General features: G+C 48.3%; 1 protein-coding gene across 3 annotated transcripts in view; it reads right to left on the reverse strand.

The window, feature by feature from the left end:
• Positions 1–5,919: 5,919 nt before the first annotated feature.
• Positions 5,920–26,792, reverse strand: part of DIO1 (iodothyronine deiodinase 1) — a 41,452-nt gene continuing 20,579 nt past the window's right edge. For 2 of the 3 annotated variants that reach the window (XM_047085728.1, XM_047085729.1), the window contains exons 3-6: positions 23,174–23,441; positions 14,406–14,549; positions 8,737–8,936; positions 5,923–6,757 (exon numbers count right to left, since the gene is read on the reverse strand). In XM_047085728.1, coding sequence (XP_046941684.1) covers positions 6,689–6,757; positions 8,737–8,936; positions 14,406–14,549; positions 23,174–23,366 — 606 coding nt within the window. In that variant the 5' untranslated portion in view covers positions 23,367–23,441 and the 3' untranslated portion in view covers positions 5,923–6,688. Of the gene's footprint in view, positions 6,758–8,736; positions 8,937–14,405; positions 14,550–23,173; positions 23,555–26,792 lie in introns of those variants that run through there. The other variant, XM_047085727.1, reaches the window with a different exon arrangement.

The raw sequence follows: 26,792 nt of genomic DNA on the forward strand, positions 1-26,792 counted from the left end.
GTGTCTGTTCTTAAAAGGACACTGATCCTATTGTATCATTGCCCTTGCCTGACCTCATTTAACATTACTAATTTTTTTTAATGTTTATTTTTGAGAAACAGAGAGAGAGCATGAGCAGGGGAGGGACAGAGAGAGAGGGAGACACAGAATCTGAAGCAGGCTCCAGGCTCTGAGCTGTCAGCACAGAGCCTGACGCGGGGCTCGAACTCGTGAGCCGTGATATCATGACCTAAGCCAAAGTCGGACACCCAACCAACTGAGCCACCCAGGCGCCCCTCATTTAACCTTAATTACCACCTCTAGGCCCTGTCTCCAAATAGAGTCACCCTGGGGGTTAGAGCTACAACATATGAATTCAGTGCGTACTAGGTGGTGAGAAGGCAGTTAAAGCAGAGAGTGTGACTGAGGGGATTTCTAGGAGCACTGTTGCAAAGGAGGTAGTAAACTTAATAAGAGGGTATCTAAGACTGCTAATCTATTTTTTAATTTGAATTTATTGTTTAATTTACGTCCAAGTTAGTTAGCATATGGTGCAGCAATGATTTCAGGAATAGGTTCCATAATGCCCCTTACCCATTTAGCCCATCCCCCCTCCCACACCTCCTCCGGCAACCCTCTGTTTGTTTTCTATATTTAAGAGTGCCTTATGTTTTGTCCCCCTCCCTATTTTTATATTATTTTTGCTTCCCTTCCCTTATGTTCATCTGTTTTGTATCTTAAATTCCTCATATGAGTGAAGTCATGTGATACTTGTCTTTGTCTGACTAATTTCGCTTAGCATAATACCCTCCAGTTCCATCCCCGTAGTTGCAGATGGCAAGATTTCCTTCTTTTTGATAGCCGAGTAATACTCCACTGTATATATGTATACCACATCTTCTTTATCCATTCATCCATCGATGGACACTGGGCTCTTTCCATACTTTGGCTGTTGTTGATAGTGCTGCTATAAACATTGGGGTGCATGTGCCCCTTTGAAACAGCACACCTGTACCCCTTGGATAAATACCTAGTAGTGCAATTGCTGTTAAGACCGCTAACCTAAATGAAAGTTGCAGATAGCCCCAGCTTACTCCATCCTTCTACACTCTGTTCCAGCAAATAACATGCCCCATTAAAGAAGAGTAATCAGAAAAGACCCAGAAGGGTACCGCTTTAGGTCAGGTTCTCTAGAAACAGAGCCCAAAACAGAGATTCTTGCAGGAGCGATTTACTAAATGAGTGCTGTCAGGAAGCAGGATATGCCAGGAGGGGAAAGCTAATCCAAGATATGGCTTCAGCCGAAGCCCCAGCCTGATCCCACAGGGAGCTCTGGGCCATGAGTGGCACCGGAGAGGTATACTCCCCACCATGAGGCAAAGGACCAGGACTTTGTGCTTCAAATGCATCAATCATGGGCCACCTCAGGAATTTCTGGGTAACACGGCTCCTGTCACTTGAGGGCACTTGTCAGGAGAAAGGGTATCTGTGAGGAACCAATACGGCAGCTGGCAGATGGGTGCATTGGCTTGGTGAGAGGGACCAGGGTGAATCACCAACAACATCCAGTATCTCAGTGCTCCTCAAACTGTGGTCCCTGAAACAGCAGCGTCAGCCTCCATCTGAGAACTTGTTAGAAACGCAGATTTCCTAGCCACCCCCCCCCCCCCACCGCAGATCTGTTGAATCAGAAATACTGGGGGGTGAGACCCATGAATCTATTTTAACAAGCCCTCCAGGGAATTTTAATGCATGCCGAAGCTTGAGAACCACCATACTGTAGAGAATGATGACTAGAAACTAAAAGACATTGGAGGAAAAAAACAGAAAAATGAAGTGGCTATACAACACATGTTGCAAGAGAAATGAAAGAACACAAGAACTGAGGCCCATGGAAGACCAAAAGAGCTCAAAGAAGAGATACAAGCATTTAAAGAAAAAATTATAAGGCACGGAAGATGGACAGTGAGCCGCCAGAGCTAATAAAAGAAATGGAAGAGAAAAATAAAACCATTTCAGAGGTAAAGCCACATAAGAAACAAAGGGATGATGATGGTAGTTGCACCAGTCAGCATTCAGTTAGGACCCTACAGTCACCCCAGATATGTATTTAAAGCGGAGAGGGAAATAGTGCGGGGAATTTGTTACAAAATGTTGAAGAGGCTGGGAAAACAAACAGGAGGTAGGAATGTAACCCAACGTTGGCACCCATGAGCCACACTCACTATTGACCAGCAGAGGCACCATCACTGTCTCTGAACAGAAGCCACCCGCTGCCGTGGTGATAAGACAGCCACGGTGCACGGTCCCCTTCCATCCCTATAGCCAGATATGGGAAAAATGGCTTCTCCCTTCTACCCACCTTCTAATCTCCCACCAGTGCTTCCCAGTGGCAGAACCTAAGCAGAACACAGTCAGTCTTCAGGCTTCCAGGTCCCTGAAATCCAGAGGAGAGGGTGCGCAGATGGGAATGGGTGAGAACCAACAAACTTTATCTGGCTCAATAATAAACCCAGTTTAGGAAGAATCCGGGTCAGAGGAGAGAGATTGAGAAAAATCACGGAATGAAATAGAACACAGATTTAAAAAAATAGTTACAGAGAATAGCTATGGAAGAAAAGGGATACAGCATACCTAATTATAGTTCCTAAGAGAGTAGGACAAAATACAACAGAAAAGATGTTCCAGGCAACTGAAGAGAATGTCCTTGAAATTAAAAAAAAAAAAATAAGAAGAATTAAAGCTTAAGACCAGAAGAGGATGTTTTATGTGCCTTAGTTGTTTAGACTAGCATAACAAGAATGCCATACGCTGGGTGGCTTATAGACAACAGAAATTTATTTCTTATAGTTCCAGAGTCCAGAAGTCTGAGATCGGGGTGCCAGCAAGGTCAGGTGAGGGCCCTCTTCTGGGGTTGCAGACTTCTCGTGTCCTCACATGGTGGAAGGAGACAAGCTAGCTCTCTGGGGCCTCTTTTATAAACACGCTAATCTCATCCCAAAGGGGTCCCTCCCGAAGGATGATTCATTCAGCATTCCTCCCAGGACTGCCCTGATACTATCACGCTGGGCTTTCGGGTTTAGCATATGGATCTGGCAGGGGTGGGGGGACACCACCATTCAGACTATAGCGGTATTACAGGACATTTCGATACTAGAACAATCACCACTGGACTATGTCTTGGTGAAGTTACTGAACCTCAAGTATAAAGAAAGAATCTGACAGGTTTGGGGCAGAATAAAAGCAATTCAGGCAGGAAGTGCTAGGAGTAATCAGGCTGGCCCAAGACTTTTCTTCTCAGGACTTCTAGACAACAGTGGAGCTATATCTGCAAATCTCTGAGGTAAAGAGACTGAAACACAAGAGTCTAAAACCCAGCCAGGTATCCTGCAGGCTTACAGACGATAGACTGGCGGCTGCAAATATGTAAGACTTCATTCGGGGAATACAAGACCCATGTGCTTTTCTTGAAAAACCTACTTGAGACTTTTTTTTTTCCTAGAGAAAGCAAGGGGGGAGGGGCAGAGGGAGAGAGAGGACCCCAAGCAGGCTCCACATTGAGTGTGGAGCCCCACGTGGGGTTTGAGCCCACTACCCTGGAATCCTGACCTGAGCTGAAATCAAGAGTCAGGCACTCAACCGACTGAGCCACCCAAGCGCCCCCGACTTGAGACTTTCAATGATGTAATCTATATGGCAAAATAGGTATCCTGAATCCTTCCTCGGTCGAACCCCTAACTATGCTGGATGAAATGTATTAACATACATTCTTAAATTCATGGCTGAGCTTACCAGAAATGAAATAGTCTGTGGCCAGTTCAGCAGAATTAGAGTTGAGTCCAAACCTCTTGAGTCCCCTGCACTTGGTCTTTTTTCCATCTTTGCCGTGTAGGTTTCTCTGCTTTAACACCCTCTTCCCTTTCCGTGTTCTCCAGGTTTCCGTTCCGGAAGGCCTGGGCCTCCTTGAGGACCAAGCCCAAATGCCCCCACCTATGACAGGCTTTCCCAGACCCACCCAGCTCCGAGGGATTGCTCTCTCCTCTATACTCCCAGATCAGTTAGTCTTTTTTTTTTTTTTTTTAACGTTTATTTTTTAAAGAAAGGAACAGAGATAGAGGGCAAGCAGGGGAGGGGCAGAGAGAGAGGGAGACACAGAATCCGAAGCAAGCTCCAGGCTCTGAGCTGTCAGCACAGAGCCCAACACAGGGCTCAAACCCACGAACGGTGAGATCATGACCTGAGCCGAAGTCAGATGCTCAACCGACTGAGCCACCCAGGCGCCCCTGATCAGTCTTATCTCAGCTGTCCCCATCGTATTTGCTTTGAGTTACGGTCATTGCCATGTATGCCTAGTCCCCCACGAGGTTAAGCTGCTGGAGAACAATATAGCTGGACCTTGTCCATCTATGCATTTCTTAGCACCCAGAAAAGACTCAGTGCTCAATGTCTGAAGCATTAAACTGAAGAGAATTGAATTGGCACGCTTGGGGTCTATTTTAACATTCTAAAACCTCCTCAGTTCCAGCCACTATTGTTCACTGAAAGCTGGGAGATTTCTGTGCATTTAGAGGCATGAATCGGGGGACCATCTGGGAAGTGGTTCAGAGGAGCATGGCCTTAGCCGCTGTCTCCTTTTGTGGAACTTGGTACTTAGGAAGGACAGTGCTCGGCTGTGCGTTAGCCCCGCCATTTTCCCAGCTACTCATTCTCTGTCTAACCTCACAAACTCATGCCAGCATTGCTTTGGCAGGGTGAAGAATTTTTATCCAGTGTCCCTACTGTCCTGCCTTCCCTCCACCCCCACTCCCTAAAAAGGGGGCCCAAGGAAGCAGTTGTGAAATAATAATAATGGCCAACACATCCATGGCATTTTCTCCAAGGCAGGTACAGTGCTTTACTCTCTGAGAGTAGCATTTTCTGAGTGCTTTACTCATGAATCCTGTATGCAGCAGGCGCTGTTATCCCATTTTATAGTTGAAGATACCAAGGCAGCTTAGCCAAAGTCCCACAGCTAGCGGGAAGCAGAGCCAGGACTCTGGCTTGAACTTAGAGATGGGGTTTGAATCTCTGTGGGTTACTTACTAGTTCTGAGACCTTTCACAAGTTACTTAACTCTGAGCCTTGAGCTCCTCATCTAGAAAATGGGGATAATAATTTCCTCTTTGAAATATATGAAGATTAGATGAGTTAACATATCTGAAAGTGGGTAGCTGGTAGATGATTAGAGAGAACTTTTTTTAAAAAAGAATAAAATAGCAACGTTAATAGTATTAACATTGTGGCAACTAAGGCAGAGCCAAAGAGAATGTTTTCATGTTAGAAAAATGTCTCCCGGGACACCTGGGTGGCTCAGTCAGTTGGGTGTCCGACTTCGGGTCCGGTCATGATCTCACGGCTTGTGGGTTCGAGCCCCGCTTCAGGCTCTGTGCTGACAGCTGGGAGCCTGGAGCCTGCTTCAGGTTCTGTGTCTCCCTCTCTCTCTGCCCCTCCCCCGCTCATACTCTGTCTCTCTCTCTCCCTCAAAAATAAATAAAACATTTAAAAAAATTAAAAGAGAAAAGGAGAAATGTCTCCCAAGTCCATTCTTTTATGGCATGTTGTGAAGGTAGCTTGATTCCAATGTGAATCAAAATGTTTTTTTTCTTTAAATTTTTTTTTTCAACGTTTATTTATTTTTGGGACAGAGAGAGACAGAGCATGAACGGGGGAGGGGCAGAGAGAGAGGGAGACACAGAATCGGAAACAGGCTCCAGGCTCTGAGCCATCAGCCCAGAGCCTGATGCGGGGCTCGAACTCACGGACCGCGAGATCGTGACCTGGCTGAAGTCGGATGCTTAACCGACTGCGCCACCCAGGCGCCCCTGTTTTTTTTTTTTTTTTTTTTTTTTAAAGGCAACGGCCCCTGGACCAAATGAGGCACTTCCAGCATATGGTATTTTTGCTGATCAGATCACACTGGGCTATAATTAAAGCTGAAACAGGCCGACACAAATTGGAAAAGAAAACGTAAAGATCACACCGAAGCCATCCCAAATAGCCTGAGATGTTTTAATCATTCTGTATTAGCTTCACTGCATCTTAAAACATTTTCGTTCAAGTCAAGTCACAGCCGTGTGCACTTTAGACTGTGGCCGTCATAGACAAACGTGAAAAGAAGCAGAGTTAAAACAGATGGATACCAATGGTTATCCATGAGTCTGATGTAATGTAACACAAATGACCATTAGGAGACTTGCAAAGAAATCAGAGAAACAATTTCAAATACGAGCTTCCGCATCAATGAACGACAGCTTTCAATTCCTCATCTCTCTCTCCTCAACAGGAGTTCTCCCCATGCTTGGTTCTAAAAACCAATTTAGTGTCTTAGATGATCAGTTCCATAAACGGCAAATTTGGTAGAATGAATCTACCTGACGTAAGGACTGCCGTATGTAACCACTTGGTATCAGAGTGGCTGGAGATGGGGACCACGTGCAATGAATGTGGTCTCTGCCGTGGGGGCAGCATTGACATTCTGTACAGTCTTTAACATTCAGCTCACTTGCTGCTTCATTTTCTGACTACAGTTGTTCGGCTGGATCAGAGAGCTCTGAGCTAGTAGTTCAGCTGGGGATACAGGTCAAGAGGTAACAGCCACATGGGCTGGGGGGAGAGCCAGGACTTGAGGAGCCCTCCTGCTGATCACCTAGGGCTGGGGGATCTGCCCAGACTAACTGTGGAGCTTTTCCAGAACAGCGCGAACTTCCTCTGGATGGTAGTTCCAAGGGCCAGGTTTACCCTGCAAGAGAGATAAATCAGCATTCCCAGATTTCCGACTTGCAGGAATTAGCAGGTCTGGAGCTTAGCTGAGAGAACTGGGCTGGTGATAGCTACATGGGAGTTGTCAGGATGGTGTAGACAATGGCAGATGCAACCATAAAGCGGATGGGATCACCCAGGGGGAGAGTGTGGAATGACACTCACATCTAATGGGCAGACTGGACAGAGAAGTCTGAGGAGAACCAGAGGGGGTAAAGTGAATAGTTTCAAAGGAGAAAGGGGTCTCTACAAATAAGCTGTTCTTCCATAATCAGACCTTTAGATAGGCGTTATCTTCTCTATCCATCAGAACCACCTCTGCCTCTCCAATCCCCATGCCCTAGTTCAGCCCTCTTCATTCCCTACTTGGGCAGCCATCCCACCTCCTGACTATCCCCAGTCCTCAGTCCCTGCCCCCTCCAGTCAATGCCTCACCCTATAGCCAGTGATCTTTCTAAAATACAGATCTAGTCATGCCTGTCTCCTGCTTGAAACTCCCACTGGCTCTCCTCTGCCCTAAGAGGTAGGCTGGACTCCTTGGCCCGGAAGGAGCCCCAGTCACCTAAATGCCCCGACTCTCCATTCACACCCTGCCCTAACGTGCCTCAGTGCCTTTGCTCACCTTCTTCCCTATATTTGCCATGATTTTCACTCCATGCTCATGTGGCTGGCTTCCTGGCCTTTAAGGCTCAAGCAACTGTCACCACCTCTAAAGAGCCTACCTCTCTTCCTCAGGGGTCAGGAAATTTACAGTCTGAGGCCAAATGTGTCCTGATGCTCACACTCTTCCATTTACATATTGTCTATGCTGTTTTTGTGCTCGGACAGCAGGATTGAATGGTTGTCACCGGGATTATTTGGTCCACAAAGTCAAAAATATTTATAGCCTGGCCCTTTGCAGAAAAGGTTTGCTGATATCTGCTCTGGAGTGTCACAGCACTTGGGACACTGGAGCACTCTATGTGTGTCCTCCTCATCCTCCAGACTGTGAGCACCTCCAAGTAAGGGGTGGGCCATTTTCAAATCGTTTTTGTGTTGCCAGTCCTTGCACGGGGCCTAACCCTGCTTGGCCTCCATCGTGCCATCTTAGAGCCATGTGTCTGGGGAGGAGAAAGGAAGAAGGACCTGAATTCTTGTCCTGTGGCCCTTGGCACCCTGGGGATTCATCTGCAAATTGTTGCTCATTTTACCCGCGTAAGTAGGGCCAGCTTGACACGTGGGCAGGGGAGCATCCACATGGTTGGGCTTCATGTGCTCTCCAAGGCTTGAAACCCCTAAGGCAGCTATAAAACAGTTTCCGCCCTCTCAGGGGAGGCCAACAGTGCCCGAGTGGTCAGAGGCTGTGCTTACACCCCCCACCCTGGCCAGGCTGGAAGTCCTAATGGGGACACAATCACCAGAAAGGAAGCCAGGACTCAATTCCTGCCTTGAATCCCTGCTTTGGCATTTTCAGCTCTTAACTACAGGGTTTGCTCTCTTCCCCCTGCTACAACCCCCACCAGGTTCAGGCCGGCCTCGGAGATTAGCAGCTTCAGACCCTCCCACTCCTGGCCTGTCCCATTCAAAGGATTTAGAACTGAAATCAGAGCCTTGCGCAGTGTGACCTTGGGCAAGTCAATGTCCTCCGAGCATTGTTTAGGAAATGGAAACTATATCCTCTCATTCAGCTTCAAACTGAACTAGGGCTGGGCCAGTCTTCTGGGTGTAGAAGACAGCCAGGAGGCTGCGGCTCCAGTCCAAATGCTAGGGACAGGAAAGTCCCGTTATTTCACCTCCCGTGAGGTGGGGGGGCCAGAACCTCCATTTTGCAGAAGAGGAAAGGGAAACTCCAAGACAGGAAAGGACTTGCCCCCGGTCACATGCCGGTAAATGGCTGGGCAACAACTTGAATGCCGATCTGCCTGATACGAAGCCCTTTCCGGCCTCACCCGCCCTGGGCCCCTTGCCCCCGGGCACCACCTTGTAGAGGATCCTGCCCGCCTGGAGCACATAGAGCCTCTCGGGCAGCGCTGCGTAGAGCCGGCTGCTTTGGTTCTTCATTGTGTCTACCACCACAGGGCACTGGGGGCTCCTGTCCAGCAGCAAGCAGGCTGCCTGCAGGCGGTCCTGGAGATTCCGATGATTCCTGATGTTCACGTTGTTCTTGAAAGCCCAGCCATCTGCAGAAGAAAGGATGGGCCGCGGGCCTCACAGGCATGGCGCATATTTTCCGCAGATTAAATACCCCCATCCCCATCCCCACCCCTTTTTAACGGAGGGTCCCAGATGAGCCCTTGACCATGATTTGGCCCAGTGTCCTATTATGTGTGAATGCATGAGATCACATAAGGAGATACTGACTGACCCAAAAACAAAGCCTAGGACTCCTGACTCCCAGACCTCAGCTCTTCAGCATGAGAGAGTCCAATAGGCCAGTGCTTCCCGAATTTGAATGTGCATTTGATCCTCATGAGGGCCTTGTTAAAGGAACATCCTGATTCGGTCTGTCTAGGGTGGCACTGAGAGTCTAGCTGGTGCTTAGGAGGCCAAGGCTGCTTGCTCCCTGGACCACACTCTGAGAGGCAAGGGTCTAGAGCAGTTCTCTGCAGGCATTCCGTCCAGACGAGCAGTGCTGGCCTCACCTGGGGCTTTATTGCTAATTCTCAGGCCGCATCCTAGACTGCCCGGGAATGGGGCCCACCAATGTGTTTTCACAGCCTTCCAAATGATTCTAACACACACACTGAAGTCTGAGAACTACTATCCAGAATCTAGACAATCTCCCTCTTCTAATTATTCTCCACCAGAATGTTCTTTCCAAAATGCAAACCTGACCATGGCATTCTCTGGCCGTGGCTTTTCATGGCTCCCTGTCATCCTCAGGATAGATCTCCCCAGTGACCTGGCCCGAGTCACCTACATTCCTCCAGCCTCTGCTCCAGCCAGGTGGGTGAAACACCTGGGACCCCTTGACCCACAACCCCCAAGCTGCCTCTCACTTCCACCCTCTTCATCACGGTGCCGCCTTCACCCACGGTGTGAGGGCAACAGAACCTTCTCTTTCCTATGACGTCTGGCACTGCTGCTGGTGGGCTGTCCGGACAGCCCCAGGGTGCCTGCCACTCAGGGTGAGCCGACAGTCAAGTACAACTGCCGGCCTGGCAATGACCTTACTTTCAACTCCTCCTAAGAAGTATCCCTGCCTCCCTCCTGATCTTGCTCCTCTCTAACCCATCATCCAAAGATCTCTGGCAATGCTACCAACACAAAATGTAATCAGATTTGTTTCTCTGCTTACAAACCAGTTACAGGACCAGCTCCTTGGCATAGCATGTAATGATCCTGACCATCTCTTTCCATGCGTACTTCCGGTCACGGCTCCCTGTTCTCCCACGTCTAGCTGAAGTGAATCCTCCTCAAATGATGCTGCCCCCTCTCTTCCCTGTCTCCTTACCATCTCTTCCACATTTGAGATCCTACCTGTCCTTTTAAGGCTCACCTTGGGGCGTTTAGGTGGCCCAGTCGGTTAAGCGTCTGACTTCGGCTCAGGTCATGATCTCACAGCTTGTGAGTTCAAGCCCCACATCCGGCTCTGTGCTGACACAGCTCAGAGCCTGGAGCCTGCTTCGGATTCTGTGTCTCCCTCTCTCTCTGCCCCTCCCCTGAGACTGCTCAGTCTCTGTCTCTCTCTCTTTCAAAAATAAATAAACATAAAAAAAATTAAGAGGCTCACCTCTACCACGGTGCTTCTCAATGTTGGGACTATTGACATTTGGTGGGGGGGGGGGTGCCATCCTGAGTGTTCCCCGATGTTGAGCAGCATCTTTGGCCTCTACTCACTAGGTGTCAGCACCGCTCTGACAATTTGTGACAACCAAAAACATCTCCAGACATTGCCAAATACCCCTTGGGGGACAAAACCACCCTCAGTTGAGAACCACTCAACTGTCCTCCAGGAAGCCTTCCCTGACACACTCAGCTGTATGATATCGGGCAGGATCTTTAAATCTCTTTAAAAAATTTTTTTAATGCTTATTTATTTTGCAGAGAGAGAGAGACAGAGCACGAGCAAGTGAGGGGGCAGGGAAAGAGGGAGAAGCAGAATCCGAAGCAGGCTCCAGGCTCTGTGCTGTCAGCACACAGCCCAATGCAGGGCTCGAACCCATAAGCCGTGAGATCACGACCTGAGCTGAAGTTGGATGCTCAACCAACTGAGCCTCCCAGGCACCCCTGAAATCTCTTTAAATTCTCAGCTTCCCCATCTGTTATGGGATTAATAGAACCTATGTTGCATATGGCTGTGCAATGGCTTCTATGAGATAACTTATACGGAAATCCCTTCATAGAAGCTGCTTGAAAAATACTGGTTTATTTTGCCCGAGTGCCCTAAATAACAGACAGGTGGGAAAGAACCCAGTTTTTATTCTGTCCTGCAGAATACTGCTACTTTGCTCTGGAGATGCCCCAAACCACTTTGACTGCTTAACTTTAAACAGGAGGGGATTTTCAATTGGCCTCATTTGCCAAGGTGCCCCTCTGCCTCCTTACAGGAAGTGGTACTCATTAGTTATGGGCCCACAGTTTGAAAAAAACCACCATAAAGTGCTACCGGCCTTGCCCTTCTACTTGCCTCATTTCTGGGGAGCCTGGGACCCGGGCAATGTGGTCATGGGTTCCTTCAGAAGCCACGTGGCCTGTGTTTACAGTAATAGCTGCCTCCCAGGGTAATATAAGTTGATTAAGTCTATCAGCAGAGTCCTCTGCTCAGGAATCTTACTCCAAGAAAAACCAGCTCTCAGGAGAAATTCACACCAAGATAACAAGTGCCTGGCCATAGTGTAAAGTAATTATTACCTGCCCCAAGACACCAAAACTTTGTAGATGACGGTAACACCGGCCTACATTGGCCTCACGTGTAGGCAGTCAGTCTCGTGCAACAATTAGCTCACTGGGGCTTCACAACAGCCACCCACGGGAGGTCAGGCGGGATTCTCGTTCTCATCCTGAAGCTGAGACCATGGAGGCCCAGAGAGGAGCAGTGACTTGCTTCCCCAGCTTTAACTGTGAGTTCCTGAGAGAGGCAGGAACTGTGTGTGTCGTTTGTCTCAATATCCCTTAGCCCAGCCCAGGGCTGGCACACAGCAGGTTCTCATTAAACATCGTCAAGCGAGTGTGAGGTTGGTGTTGCCATCCTGTTTCAGTGTGGCAGAAGTGGGCACAGCAGGGAAGCTGTCCAAGGTCACGTGGCCAGCACGTGATGGAGCCAGGAGCCGTACTCAGGTCTGGAGCTCCAAAGTCCGTGTTCTTCCCACGATGCCTCATGCCTCCCTGTAATTTACCCGGACAAACATGTGGCGTGGGGAGGAAAAGGAAGCCAGCTGACTTGGGCCACAGGTCCCAGACCTGGTGGGATTGGTGGATACTGGTTCTGTGCATTTTAATTTTGGGGTTCAGGCCGTACTCACTCCTGTCTGGTTGACAGAAACAAGTACCCCCGGGGAAAGAGATGGGGAGAAGGAAGAAATGCCTGAACTAGGAGTGGCAAAGCACAGGGGCAAGAAAACTGTCAGAACAGGGTGAGGAAGTCCTTCTTCAAAGGCTTTGAGGTTCTGGAAAAGTTAAACCTATTGGGGCTGACCCCAGGAGGAACAGGACAGATACCAGGACCAGAAACCATTTCTGTGACGATCCACCCCTCTTGTCACGGTTTACAACTTGCTCCTTTAGAGATTAAAGCTGGATCCTCCAGGACCTTGTCACTACAAGTGTGGTCCCTGCACCAGCAGCCTCAACCTCCCCTGGGGAGCTGCACTGCGGCACTGCTGAGCCAGAACCGGCTGAGGTCCCCAGGTCATTGACGCGCACGTTCAAGTTTAAGTGCTGCCCCAGGACAGTTAAATCAGCTTTGGCTGAGCTTTGGCTGCCGGCTGCGATGACATCAAGTCAATGTCTCCTCTCGGCCATGGAGACCACAGACACCTGAAGGTGCCCAAATTCTCTCTCTGGAGCTCCTGGCTGCTGCTCTCCCAAAGGAGTGTTTGGCCCGGAGGCACACTGAGCTAGCATTTGCTCTCCTGTTACCTACACTCTTTTAAATTGCATTATGGAAAAGTTTTAAAGTACATAAACGTAGAGCGAACAGTATAATGAATCTCTTGTGTACCTATTCCCCTATGCTAGCTAATATTTTAGGTTGCCCCAAACCCTCAATGGGGACAGAAGCCGCCAGTGAAATGAACACAGTATTAAGTTGAAAGAAGTTCTCAAACCTTTGGGTGCAATAAATCAGGATGCAATGGGCCTGGGTGGGGGCCCTGGAATATCCTTTTTTTTCTTTAATTTTTCTAATGCTTATTTATTTTTGAGAGAGGGGGAGAGAGACAGAGCACGAGCTGGGGAGGGGCAGAGAGAGAGAGGGAGACACAGAATCCGAAGCACGCTCCAGGCTCTCAGCTGTCAGCACAGAGCCCAACGCAGGGCTCAAGCCCACTAGCTGCGAGATCATGACCTGAGCCGAAGTGAGACTTTTAACGACTGAGCCACCCAGACGTCCCTGGAATATCCATTTTTAACAAGCAACCCATGTAGCTCTGACTTAAGGGATCCAGGGAGCATATTGGAGAAAACACTGCTGGGCCATCTTTGCTGATAATTAATAGCAGCCTACACTTGATAGCACATGGATAAACCAGCAAGGCTAATACTGGCCTAAGCACGCTCATTCATCCAACTTTTGCTGAGCTCTGATTCTGCGACATGGGCTCTGTCAGATGCTGGGGACCGACAAATCGTGTGGGAGGTGGGCGAGTAAATGACACCGGTCCCACTTGCCTTCTTCAGTCTTTGGGTTTGAGAGTTGGGCCACACTCATGGGTCCAACCCCCTCGAAAATCGGGAGATAGGAGTGTGTCTGACCATTCTGTCAAGTTCAAAGGGCTTAGACCATGAGCTCTAGGAGTTTCAGGGAGAGCTCTCCCGAAGAGAGCTGCCCAGGAAAGGAACAAGATTAAACGTGAAGTAATGAAGATGTGTGGCCACCTGTTAGGGGCTGAAGAAAGAATGCCTGCCCCAGATGAAAGTTAGCCTGGAGCAGTGGTTCTCAAAGTGTGGTCCCCAGACCAGCAGCTTCAGCATCACCGGGAGCTTGGCAGAAATCCAAATTCTCAGATCTAACTGATAAACTCTGGGGTGGGCTCCAGCAGTCTGTTTTAACAAGCCTTCCGGGTGCTTTTGAGGCTCACTAAAGCTTGGGAACCATTGACTGGGATGAACCAGTGTCCCTTTGAGCTTGGAGAGTCTTAGGCTGGATTTCACAAGTAGCTCTAGAGCAGTCATTCCGGTCTAAATTCCTCCTCCTAGCTTCTCTCCCTTGATTTCCCTATTTATCCATTCAAGATCGTGGGTCCTCTGCCAGGGAGACTTGTCCCTCCAGGTCTTCTGCTCTGTGTGCCCGGTTGAAGGCACAGGCAGTGGAGTTAGCAGTGGTGGTAAACCCAGCAGGGACTGAACATGGCAGGTACACAGTGAATAGTGGGGCTCTTTCCCTCACTCTGTTTCCTCCCCAATCCCCAACCTTGAGACAGGGCCTGGGGGAAGCAGGAGAGAAAAGAGAAGGTAGGAAGAGGTAAGGGCAGGGCGTCTCTCTCTACCTGATGCGTGTGCTTCTTCGATGTAGATGATGAGAAAGTCTGCTATGGAGCAAAAGTCTTCAATAAGTCTCTTGAACTGGTCAAATTTGAAAAGAAATGAAGGTCAGGTACAACTTCCAAAATTCAGCACCAATGGCCGGTTGCCTGAAACAGGAATGGAACCAGCAACAGCCAGTCATCTACACACAGCATTGATTTGCCAGTAACTTCTTTACTCCTGCCCTCACTTCTGTCACCACCATTAAAAAAAAATGTTTTTTAATGTTTATTTTGTGAGAGAGAGAGAGAGAGAGAGAGAGAGAGGAAGAACAGGGGGAGGGACAGAGAGAGAGGGAGGGAGAGAGAATCCCAAGCAGGCTCCACACGGTTACTGCAGAGCCCGATGTGGGGCTTGAAACCACAAACTGTGAGATCATAACCTGAGCCAAAATCAAGAGTCAGATGCTTAACCAACTGAGCCACCCAGGCGCCCAAATTCTGTTACCACCTTTATTTTCCCTCAGAGATGAAGCCAGGCCACAGTGGGGGGCTGAAGCCTACAGGGCAAGACTGAACACAGGCTGGAGCCAGTTTGTTCCTCTCCACAATAAGGCCATGTTATCAAGGGGTCTCAGTAGACCACCTGCAGCCACTAGGTGGTAATTATTATTATTATTATTTTTTTGACTAGGTGGTAATTAAAATAATGATAAAGAGAGTCCCTCTCATGCAGTTTATAAGGCAGGCACGCACCTGTTTTCTCATGGGATGAGGTTAGTATACCGCAAGGTAGGCAATTTTTCCCCTTGTTTATAGGCTTGTTCCAGGCCACGCAGCAGGTCAATGGTGGAGTTAAAATTAATACTCTGGCTTCTAGACTCTCAATTTAGTACTCTTCCCATTCAAAGCCTCCGTTTCCTCATTCGCAAACAGACATAATATAGGATCGTTTTGAGGATTGAAGAAGGTAGTACAGATAAGGGCTTAAAATGGTGCCTGGCTTATAGTAGGTGCTCAATAAATGTAAGCTGTTGTTATCGGCTGTCTTATTCCTGAGCTACGAAGTGGGGGAGGGGCAGTGAAGGGGATGCCACCAAGGGGAAGGAAGGATGAGGACACGACTGGCTACATAATTTGCTGGCCCAGTGCAAAATGAAAATGCTGAGCCCCTTGCTTATAAAGTGGGGAGGGGGAGTGCCCCTAAATATATTAAAATAAACAGATTTTCTTCTGTGGTCTCTCTCCTGCACTGGCATGGTATTTTTTAGCTACTACTTAATGTCATGTTCCCACGGACAGAGGGATATTCATGGGGTGAACGCAGGCCCTCACAGTCACCCAGGAGCCCCAAAACTCGGTGCTCGTGTGCATGTGTGTGTGTGTGTGTGTGTGTGTGGCCAGTGGCTGCCAGTTTGCCTCTCCCTGCAGCACCAGATCAACACACTATGCCCCCGCTAGGAGCACAGAAATTGAGCTAGACATTCACCCTTCCCGCATGCCCACCCCCCACCTCACAGCATATAACGACTTCCATTCAGGGACATGTGCCCGGCTCCTTGACGGGGGAGGGGAGATGGGCAAGAGGCTTCTCCCACCACGTTACCCCACACACTCAGCACAGTGCACATGGCGCTGTCAGCCCGGGATGGGGACGGCCGCCTCCACGCCCTGCCAGGAGACGTGGCAGGATGGGCTCACGGGACCCCAACCTTCCCCATGTCTGCGTCCAGTCCCTCTCTGGGGTCAGAAGGAGGCAGCAGTCGCTGGATAGCAATGGGAAGGAGGCTGGCCAAGCCCTGCATCTGAGCGGGGTAAGAGTGGATCGTGGAGAACATGTCCCAGGGAGCGAGGAAGCTGTGGGAGGCAAGATCCTGCATGAGCCAAGGCTCCAAGTCCCCTGGCCCATCCCATTGTCCCAGCAGGCCTCACTTGCAAAATGCAGATTCAAAGGTACAATGATTAAGGATTTCAAACAGCTACTACAGAATACTGAACCCCAGGCACGGGGCCCTTCCGAATGTGGAACCCTGTGTGACCCACTGGTCCCACACCCATGAAGCCGGCCCTGGGTGGGAGCCTTCTGCAACTCTCCCACCTTAGATTGGGGGTAACTCCAGGGAGCTGCCAGCACCTGGTGGTTACCTGTGGCCGGGGCCGACATCATCGAGCCCGTCCCTCACATCTGTCAGAGCACAGCAGGCTGCGCCCCGTGACGGGTCTGTGCCCGCCAGGCTACTTGTTGCCCCTTGTGGGCAGGGCCTGTTCCTCATTCAACCTCATGTCCCCAAGCATCCTCTCATTCCACCTATAAGCAAGTTATTCAGACTCACCCTGTGCGAGGCTCTCAGCCACACACCAGGGATTCGGCAGAGAACAAAGCCAGCAGGCCCCTGCCTGCATGCAATTTGAGGTCTATTTAATGGCAAAAAAACAAGTAAACACATAAATGTGGTAATTTCAACTTGCGATAAGTGTTACGAAAGAGACAATCAAGGAGTGACCTACTTTAGACAGGTGGGTCGGGAGAGGCCTCTGAGGAGATGCCATTTAACCTGACAAATGAAGGATAGGAAAGAGCCAGCCATGGGCAAAGGGAGGAGAAGGGCATTCCAGACAAAAGGACTCTATCATGTACAAAGACCCTGAGGCAGGACAGAGCTTGGCGTGTTCAAGGACCTGTAAGGCCACTGTGACCAGAGACAGGCCTGGGGAGGGGGTGGGAGAGTGGGTAACGAGAGGCATGACTGGAGAGGTAGGTATGGGCCAGGGAAGGCAGGCTCTCCTATGCCTTGGTGAAAAATCTGGATTTTATTCCACGTACGATGTGACATCATGGAGATATAAAACAAGGATGGTGGATATTTGTTGCAATTTTGGCTGCCCAGTTCCTAAGCCTCCTTCCTAGTTGGAATTTCTTATTTTGTATGCTATTAATGGGAGAGTATGCCTCTGTGGAGGAGAGAGGGGCCAGGTCTGTTCTCTGTCCTGAGTAGCCAAGGCAAAAGCAGAGACCCAGGCTGGGCTGATTGGACTCTCCCACATAGATCTTTGATTCTGGAGTCATTGGGATGGCAGAATTCATCCATGGCCCAGTGGTAGTGCCCGTGTCAGGGATGGTGGGGTCCTGGGGGTGGGGGGTTGGTTCTCAAGGCGACCACAGTGACAGCAGCATCCTGGCCTGACACTGTTGATGCTAAAAGACAGTCCAGGCCCAGGGCTCCAACTGTGGTTGATTCTGGAGATCTTGCAACACCTTATTAATATGTTCTTTTGCATCCGTATGTTTGTGACTAAGAAAACCAGAGTGAGTTTCTGTGGCTCGCAAGCCGGAGCCCTGACTGTTACGGTAGGGGCATATAATAATGAAACACGATTAGATTTACACTTGGACATCACTCTTTGGAGAAAGGCCTGAGGATGAGAATGGAAGTGGGCAGGACCCAGTTAGGGGGCGTCAGAGAAACGCACGTGAGAGATCATGGGAGCCCGGGCAAGTATGTGGGCAGCAGAGAAGGGGAAAGATAGAACTTGCTGATGGAGGGGAACAGAGGGCATCTTACCTTGCCGATGCTTCATTCCATGAGTTACACCCTCAGCTTGTTGTGCAATGGGTTTGAAGCAGCTTACACATATAGTAAAATATTTAAAAAAATCATGCCCTTCTGGGAGGCACAGAACAGAAGGGAATTATGGAAGACAAATAAACCAGTTCTAAGGTCCCATGCATTCACTGCAACCGAACTAATAATTTGACTGAGTTTCCTGGTGCCCAAGTACAGATAGAAACAATTGGTTATATAGTCCTCATTTTTCAGTACATAAGGAGAAAGCTGGCCAGGAGATACAAATCTCTCCTTGTCCTTGGCTCACAGATTTTCTCTTAGGAGGCCCTAGGGAGTACCAAGTGGGCCTCAGTCCCCTGTTGGTTGATTACACAAGTCCTCACCCATGTGACAGGGTTGCCCAGGCCTCATCAGGGGAGGCTCAGAGGTAAGTCAAGGCCAAGTGGTCAGCCATTGGCCTCCAATGACCCCAGAGTCATGCTTTAGATAAGAACCCAAAAGACTTAAGGTCAGGACCAGTGCTAAATATTAGCTGTCTGGAATTTTGTTTTTAATTGGAACAAAATTCAACACTGATTAGGACATTGGAAGAGACAGAGACATTCGTTTAATTATTTATAGTGTGGTTGGGTGCAGTGATCAGTATTGAGGGCAAAGTTTAAACTGGGTTCCCCACTTACGTGGTAGCAGAGGGGAAGGATGGGTGCAAGGGGGTAGCGGTACAGAGGGCTGGCACTCTGCCTGTGTGCACAAGCCACGGTGCAGAGAACACCATTTCAAATGTCAGGCAAGTGCCGCCAAGTCCAGCTTGTCTGTATAAATGGGAAAACAGCTCTGCAGCAGCTGGACTTGAACCCACCATCCTGACCTCCATGCCAGTAAATTAACCCCCATGGCAGGCTCTCTCAGCAGACAAAGCCCATTTATAGTTGCTAGATGGCACCTCCTGAGTACACTGGGAGAGATTTTAGAGGATAGGAAACAGGGGCTGAAATAAATCCAGTTTCATATTAACTCTCAAGTGCCTAGAAAATAAATTACCCACCATCGCCTTCTACCACAACACACCAGTTAATCAATATTTTGCTGTGTGTATGTGTGTGTGTGTGTGTGTGTGTGTGTGATGTGTGTACATGTGCACGTACATGCAGAGGATAGGAGGTGGCTGGGAATTTCTCTGAGCCTCTGTTGTCTGATCCAACAACAAAAAGCACAGTAGCTGAGAGTCAGAAGGCACAAGTTCTAATTCAGGCTCTATAAGAACTTGCCATATGACTCTGAGTCAGTAATTTCCCTTGCTGGGCCTTTGCATCTGAAAAAATGAAAGAACTGCTTTAGATTACCCATAGAGTCTTCTAGATCTTCCAGTCTGTGGCTGTAAAATGAGCTCAAATTTATACCTAAAGCATACGTCAGAGATTTTTAGTGATCTGGTGGGTTTCCAAAGCAGTTATAGGATATCTTTCTATTAAGCAGAACTGATCATGTTAATGCCTTGCTTGAAAATCCTTCTGGAATTCACCAATACCTTCAGGATGAAGTCTACCCTCTTCACTAAGACACATCAGGTCCCTTAAGTGCTGGTCCCTGATGATGGCTCCAGTCTCATCCTTCACCACTTCATGCCTCCCACAGTCCCACTTCTGCCAAACTGACGTCACTTCCACATCTTAGATTGCAGCTCCCCACCTCTGTCCTGCTCTGCTCCCCACTCTCCTGTTCCCCACACACTCCAAAGCTTCACTGTCTCTAGACAATGGGCTCGCCATCCTCTTCCCCAGGAAGCCTTCCTCTGACCACCTTCCTACCCACCCCACATCTTCCAGAACCCTCTGCTTCCCTCTCTCACTATACCATCTCCCCCTCTGGGTTATGAGATTTTTCTAGGGCCGACACCAGTTGTGTTGATTTCTGTATCACCAGTATCTATTATTTCAGGACGATTCAGTACCATTATTTCTTTTTTCTTTTTATTTTTTTTTAACGTTTACTTATTTTTGACAGAGAGAGAGAGACAGAGACAGAGAGACAGAGTGCAAGCAGGGGAGGAGCAGAGAGAGAGGGAGACACAGAATCTGAAGCAGGCTGCAGGCCCTGAGCCATCAGTACAGAGCCCAACGTGGGCTCAAACTCACGAACAGTGAAATCATGACCTGAGCCGAAGTCGGACACTCAACCGACTGAGCCACCCAGGCGCCCCATCAGTACCATTATTTCTGAATCCATGTGCTAAAAGCCAACTCATTTTATAAGTAGAGTTTTCTTTTGTCTCTTGGTCTCCTTCTCTCTCCATTCTTCAGTCTCAGGTGCAATAGCAGGGAGCAGAGGCAAATATTTAAAGTATTTAAAATGTGAAGTGGTCCAGGGGTGCCTGGGTGGCTCAGACGGTTAGGTGTCCGACTTTGGCTCAGGTCATGTTCTTGCAGTTCGTGGTTCAAGCCCCGGGTCAGGCTCTGTGCTGACAGCTCAGAGTCTGGAGCCGGCTTTAGATTCTGTGTCTCCCTCTCCCTGGCCCTCCCCTGCTCACACTCTATCTCACTCTCTCTCTCTCAAAAATAAATAAACATTAAAAAAATTTTTTAAATGTAAACTGGTCCACTGAAAGCAAACAGTTACAAGAAGTGAGTACATTCTGTGAACTGGCCATGAGGCAAGTTGGCTTTCATGGAACTGGTCAGTAGATGATTGATATTCATCAAATTGGCCTGCTTCTAGCTCAGTGCTTGGCACATAGTGGACACTCAATAAAAGTTAACTGTTATTCTCAGTGTTCTTATTATCAGTGGTCACTTGGCAAATGTTGGATGTTGGATAAATACAGGTCATTTGTGCACCGCAGTTTAAAGTCATGAGCAACTGGGGCACCTGGGTGGCTCAGTCGGTTGAACGTCCGCCTTCGGGTCAGGTCATGATCCCACGGTTTGTGGGTTCAAGCCCTGCATCGGGCTCTGTGCTGACAGCTCAGAGCCTGGAGCCTACTTCAGATTCTGTGTCTCCCTCTCTCTCTGCCCCTACTCTGCTCACACTCTGTCTCTCAAAAATAAATAAATGTTAAAAAAAAAATTAAAGTCATGTGCAAGAAACTCTTGCCTGTTGCTCTACTTGAAACGCCTTTCCCTTCCCAAGCTATAAAAATCTTACTCATTTTTCAAGGCCTAGTTCCAAAGCCACCTCCTCCAGGAAACATTCCAAGCCCTGCAGGCAAACTTTATACCTTTACAGCCTCCCCCATCTCACAGAACTGTGAGGATTACTTTACTACGTCCATCTGTGCTGGGAAACCGTAACCTTGAGTGAAGGAGCAAGCTCTTACCTAACTCTGAGTCCTTGGCGTCTAGCTGAGGGCCGGGCACACAGGAGGTGCTCGTGAATGTATGCTGACTGAAGAAAAGGAGATGAAGAAGCCCAGATTCTGGGTCTGACTTGGTCGCTCACTGGCTCTGTTACCTTTGCCTCTCAGCGTTCTCCATTCCCTTCTAAAGTGAGAGGACTGGATCAGGTCAACTTTTCCCAAAGGGTGTTCTTTGGATCATGTGTGATGATGACAGGCATTTCCTCAGGGGGAGACCTGGGGGTTGTGTGTGTTAGGAACATCAGTCAGTGCTTTGTCAGTTTGGTTTTTTTCCCCCCAAGTTTTGTTTGTTTTGAAGCTTCAGGGCTTCTCAGAGCTTTAAAAATATTCGCGTGCTGTATGAATTTCCAGGAGGAGGGTATAGCGTGCAGCGTTTCTCAAACTACTTGAATCGGGGAACTCGATGTAGTAAAGCTTATCTGCGGGATTTGGCCTCCAAAGACGTGCTTTGAAAAACACTAGAATAGCCACCTGCCTCAGGGGCCTTCTCTACTCCATCCACTGGGTCTGGGTCCCGGGAAATCAGAGATGAATCGGACACAGTACTGTCAGGAGGCTCCCCGTTGGGCAGCCAGAGGCTGGGTGGCAAGAATCAGTGTCCGAGGAGAGGGGCAGATGCAGAGCCATGCGTCCAGGAGAGAGAGCGCCTGCCTAGCTGTAGGGCTCTGAGATGGCCTCACAGAAGGGCGTGTGTGTGAGAGCAGGCCCCTGTTGATGAGGCGTTTGGACTGTTGGCGATAGAGGGGAAGAGCCAACAACATGAGCAAGGCCGAGAAGGGAAAGCACAAGGGATGTGCAAGGCCCAAGAATTGGTCTGCAGGCCACAGCATGAGGCGCAGCCTGCAGGTGAGACGGGGAAGGAAAGCGGGAGTTGGCTCAGGAAGGACCTTGAGCACAAGGCTGGGCCCAGGTTCGTTCTGAGTGCAGAGGGCAGCTGCCGAGGCTGGGGATGCGCTTGCTAAGGGGCAATCTCACAGCCAGTCGCAAGTGGGGTAGGAAGAGAGGGCAACAGGGGGAGGAGGAGGAAGGCCTGGTAGAAGGAACAGCTGTGAGGACAAAAAAAAAAAGGGGGGGGTCTGTAAGACCCCACATCGATAGAACTTGTATACATAGGAGAGGGAGAGAGAGTGCTTCAACATATATTTACTGAGCGCCTGCCATGGGCCAGCAGCAGCCAAAAGGATGCAAAGTGGGTTAGACCACGGGCTCCACCTGCATGGAGCGTGCAGGCTAGTGGGGGCGGCACAGAACTACCTACCAGGTCAGGTGCAGTAAAGAGAAGCTTAGGACGTCAGGCATGGAAAAGGAGGTAACCTAGCCTGGTGGGGGATCCAGGGCTGGCTTGTTGCAAGAAGTGGCACTGAGCGGAAGTCTGAAGGATGAGCAGGAGCTGACCAGGCAGAGCGACTCTAAGAGCCTAAGAGCCTGTGGAAAGGGGCGCCTGGGTGGCTCAGTCGGTTGAGCATCTGACTTCGGCTCAGGTCGCGATCTCACGGTTCATGGGTTCGTGGGTTTGAGCCCCACGTTGGGCTCTGTGCTGACAACATGGAGCCTACTTCACATTCTCCTTTCTATCTGCCCTCCCCCACCACTCAAAAATGAATAAACATTTTTTAAAAATTAAAAAATAAATAAATAAAGAGCATATGGAAGGAGCTGAAGGCCAGTGTAGCTGGTTTGTGGGTTAAGGGCCTGGGAAGGTGGCGATGCCGCTCGGAAGAACAGAATCTAGAAGTCCTAGATGCAGGAAGTGAGAAGACAAGAAGCCAAAAGGGAGCAGTCAGAATAGAATTCAGGACTTTCCAACCCACTTCCCCACCCACTGCTGATACCCCCCCTCCAAGCGCATCTCAAGCTTGGAACAGTCTCCTGACCTTTCATGAAGTCCCAGATGCTGCACCTCTGTCCTGAGAGCCGGACCACGGGGCAGTTGGGGGCCAGACCTCCTGGCTCAGTCCTGTCCTCGAGTCGCTGCCATCGGACCTTCAGGACAAACCAGAAATACTGCACGCTGTACAGAGTTGGGGCCCAGTTGTCATAGGAAAAGTGGGGGTTCTTCCGGTTCATGGCCACGATGTGTTGCTTGACTCTCGAGGGAAACAATATCAGGAACACTTTGCCCACAGCCACCTGCAGGGCCACCTGAAAGAGGACCCAGAGCCTCCTCAGCCACAGCCCTGCCTGGGGCAGCCCCATTTTGGCACAGCCAGAGCTGGCTCTGGGGCTGGTGGGCAGAGAGGCCACAGCCGGGCGGTAATGGGAGGAGCTGAACAAAGGTGCAGGGTGGATGCAGCCAACCCGGGGCAGCAGGAAGGTCCTGGGACAGAAGGTGTCTGCCTTCCTGTCAATGGAATGGAAAATTCCAAACCGAGGGCTCAAAGGTCTCTTCTAATTATTATCATTTCTGATCCTTTGCCTTAACCTTTGAGAGATCCTTGGACTGAGAGACTTCAGATTTTAAATCCTCCCTCTGATAAATTTTCAAAAACCAATACTTATAAAGATCACACTTAAAGGGACTCTTTGGTCCTTTAGAAAGGCTTTGTTGTAAGTAACTCCTAACATTAATCGTTCTTTTAATAATGTAAATTGTTCCTTTACTAATGAGAGATGGTTTTCCCACTCACAGCTTCTTACTTGGTGGTTGAATGTTTCTGGAGGCATAGCCTCCCCTAGAGGATTTTGGGCCTGGAAACTCCCAGGCAGAGACAGAGCTGGGTTATCCCCAAGAAAACCTGGACCTGTGTGTGTGTGTGTGTGTGTGTGTGTGTGTGTGTGTGTGTGTTGTGTGATATAACTACAACACTCTGCACTCAGCAGGGTGGCAGTCCAGAGTGGGGAAAAGACAAGTAAGCAAAAAGTTATCATTTTAGCATATGAAGCACAGAAACAGAAGATGGGTGGGGGGCTTGGAAACGTGGTGGAGGGCAGTTAATGCATTTAATTCTATTTAGAGAGGTCAAGAGGACTTCCCCCAAAGTGATATCTACGTTGAAACCAGAAAGGCAGAATAGCAAGCAGTAAGCCAGACAAATGGGGACATTGGTCCTAGTGGACGGAACCACATGTCCAAAGACCTAGAAGCCAGAGACAGCATGGCCCACTGGAAAAATTAAAAGAAGAATCATAGAAGCTCAGAGCTGGAAAGCGTTTTATTTTTTTATTTTTTTTATTTTATTTTATTATTATTATTTTTTAATTTTTCAACGTTTATTTATTTTTGGGACAGAGAGAGACAGAGTATGAACGGGGGAGGGGCAGAGAGAGAGGGAGACACAGAATCGGAAGCAGGCTCCAGGCTCCGAGCCATCAGCCCAGAGCCCGACGCGGGGCTCGAACTCACGGACCGCGAGATCGTGACCTGGCTGAAGTCGGACGCTTAACCGACTGCGCCACCCAGGCGCCCCTGGAAAGCGTTTTAGAAAACATCTAAAACGACTTTCCTTTTAAGCAGGGAAACTGAGGCCTAGAGAGGGGAAGAGACTGAAGGCCAATTGTGCAATTAACTAATGTTCTAAAGAGTTAGTTCACAAAGCTTGAAGTTTACCCCTCCCTGACGCATTTGCATACCTGTGCATTAGGGCAGAGGGAAGAAAGACTTGAAAGGTGACTGTCATAGCCATAAAGGTGTTAACCTTGGCCTCTAGCACACTAACTCTATTTAGAGAAGAAAAAACACCTCCAAAAGCTGTTCTGTTTCTAAGCATCTCACTGTAAATGCCAAGCTGTGTCCCTAAAGTACAGCACCTGCCTGTTTGAGCAGTAATAACCCCTAATGTGTACATAGCATTTTCCCATACAAAGCATTTCTGTTATTTAAGTAGACTATTTTTTCAAGCAGTTTTAGATTTACAGCAACATTAAGCCAAAAGTATGGGAGTGCCCAACTACCCCTGGTCTCCATACTTGCACAGCCTCCCCTACTATCCGTATCCCACCAGAGTGGTACATGTGTTACAGTTGATGAGCCTATATTAACAAATCATTATCCCAAAGTCCATAGATTACATTAGACTTCACTCTTGGTATCGTACAATCTATGGGTTTTGACAAATCTATAATGATATGTACCCACCATTAACGTATCATAAAGAATAGTTTTGATGCCCTTAAATCCTCTGTGCTCCTCCAGTTCATCCCTCCCTCTCCCCTAATCCCTGGCAACCATTAATCTTTTTAGTGTGTCCATAGTTTTACCTTTTCTAGAATGTTATATAGTTGGAATCTTACAGCATGTAGCCTTTTCAGTTTGACATCTTTCACTTAGTAATATGCATTTAAGAAACCCTCATGTCTTTTCAGGACTTGATAACTCATTGTTTTTTTTTTAAACATTGGACAATATCCCATTGTCTGGATGTACCACAGTTTATCTGTTCACCTATTAAAGGACATCTTGGTTGCTTTCAGGTCTTGGCAATTACAAATAAAGCTGCTGCTATAGACTGTTTGTATCCTGCCCTACCCCTCCTCCCCCCCATTCATATGTTGAAACCTAATCCCTAAAGTGATGGTATTTGTTTTTTTGTGAGGCCTTGTAAGGTGATTAGGTAATTAGAGTGGAGCCGTAATGAATGGGTTAGAGCTCCTTCACCCCTTCATCCATGTGAGGACACAAGATGACTGACTGTCTGGGAACCAGGAAGTGGGCCCTCACTAGATACCAAATCTGCTGGTACCTTGATCTTGCACTTCCAGCCTCCAAAACTGTGAGAAATAAATTTCTGTTGTGATCCACCCAGTCTATGGTATTCTGTTATAGCAGAATTAATGGATTAAGACAGGTGCCATAAACAACTATACACAAGTTTCTGTGTGGACGTGTTTTCAACCCATTTGGGTAAAAACCAAGAAGCACAAAGGCTGGATCTTATGGTGAAAGTATGATTAATTTTAAGAGAAATTGATAAATTGTCTTCTAAAGTGCATGTGTCGTTTTATATTCCCATCATCAATGAATGAGAGTTACTATTGTTCCATGTCCTCACCAGCATTTGGTGTTGTCTGTGTTCTGAATTTTGGCCATTCTAATAGGTATGTAATAGTATCTCACTCTTGCTTTAATTTGCAATTCCCTAATGGCATATGATAATGAGCAGCTTTTTATACACTTATTTGCCATCCATATATCTTCTTTGGCGAGGTGTCTGTTCCAATCTTTCATTCATTTTAAAATCAGTTTGTTCATTTTTTATTGCTGAGTTTTAAGAGTTGTTTCTTTTAGATAATAGTCCTTCATCAGCTATGTCTTTTGTGAATATTTTCTCCCAGCCTGTGTGGTTTGTCTTCTCAGTCTCTTGACCAATGTCTTTTGCAGAAGTTTTTAATTTTAATGAAGTCTAGCCTACCAATTCTTTTTTTCACAGATTGTGCTTTTGGTGCTGTATCTAAAAAGTCATCACCAAACCCAAAGTCATCTAGGTTTTTTTCTGTGTTATATTCTAGGAGTTTTATAGTTTTGTGTTTTACATGTAGGTCTAAGTTCCATTTTGA

The sequence above is a fragment of the Lynx rufus genome, unplaced genomic scaffold (assembly GCF_022079265.1).
Source record: "Lynx rufus isolate CCGP_SWC_20201006 ecotype Redwood Valley unplaced genomic scaffold, mLynRuf1.p SCAF_2, whole genome shotgun sequence".
In the NCBI taxonomy this organism is placed as follows: domain Eukaryota; kingdom Metazoa; phylum Chordata; class Mammalia; order Carnivora; family Felidae; genus Lynx; species Lynx rufus.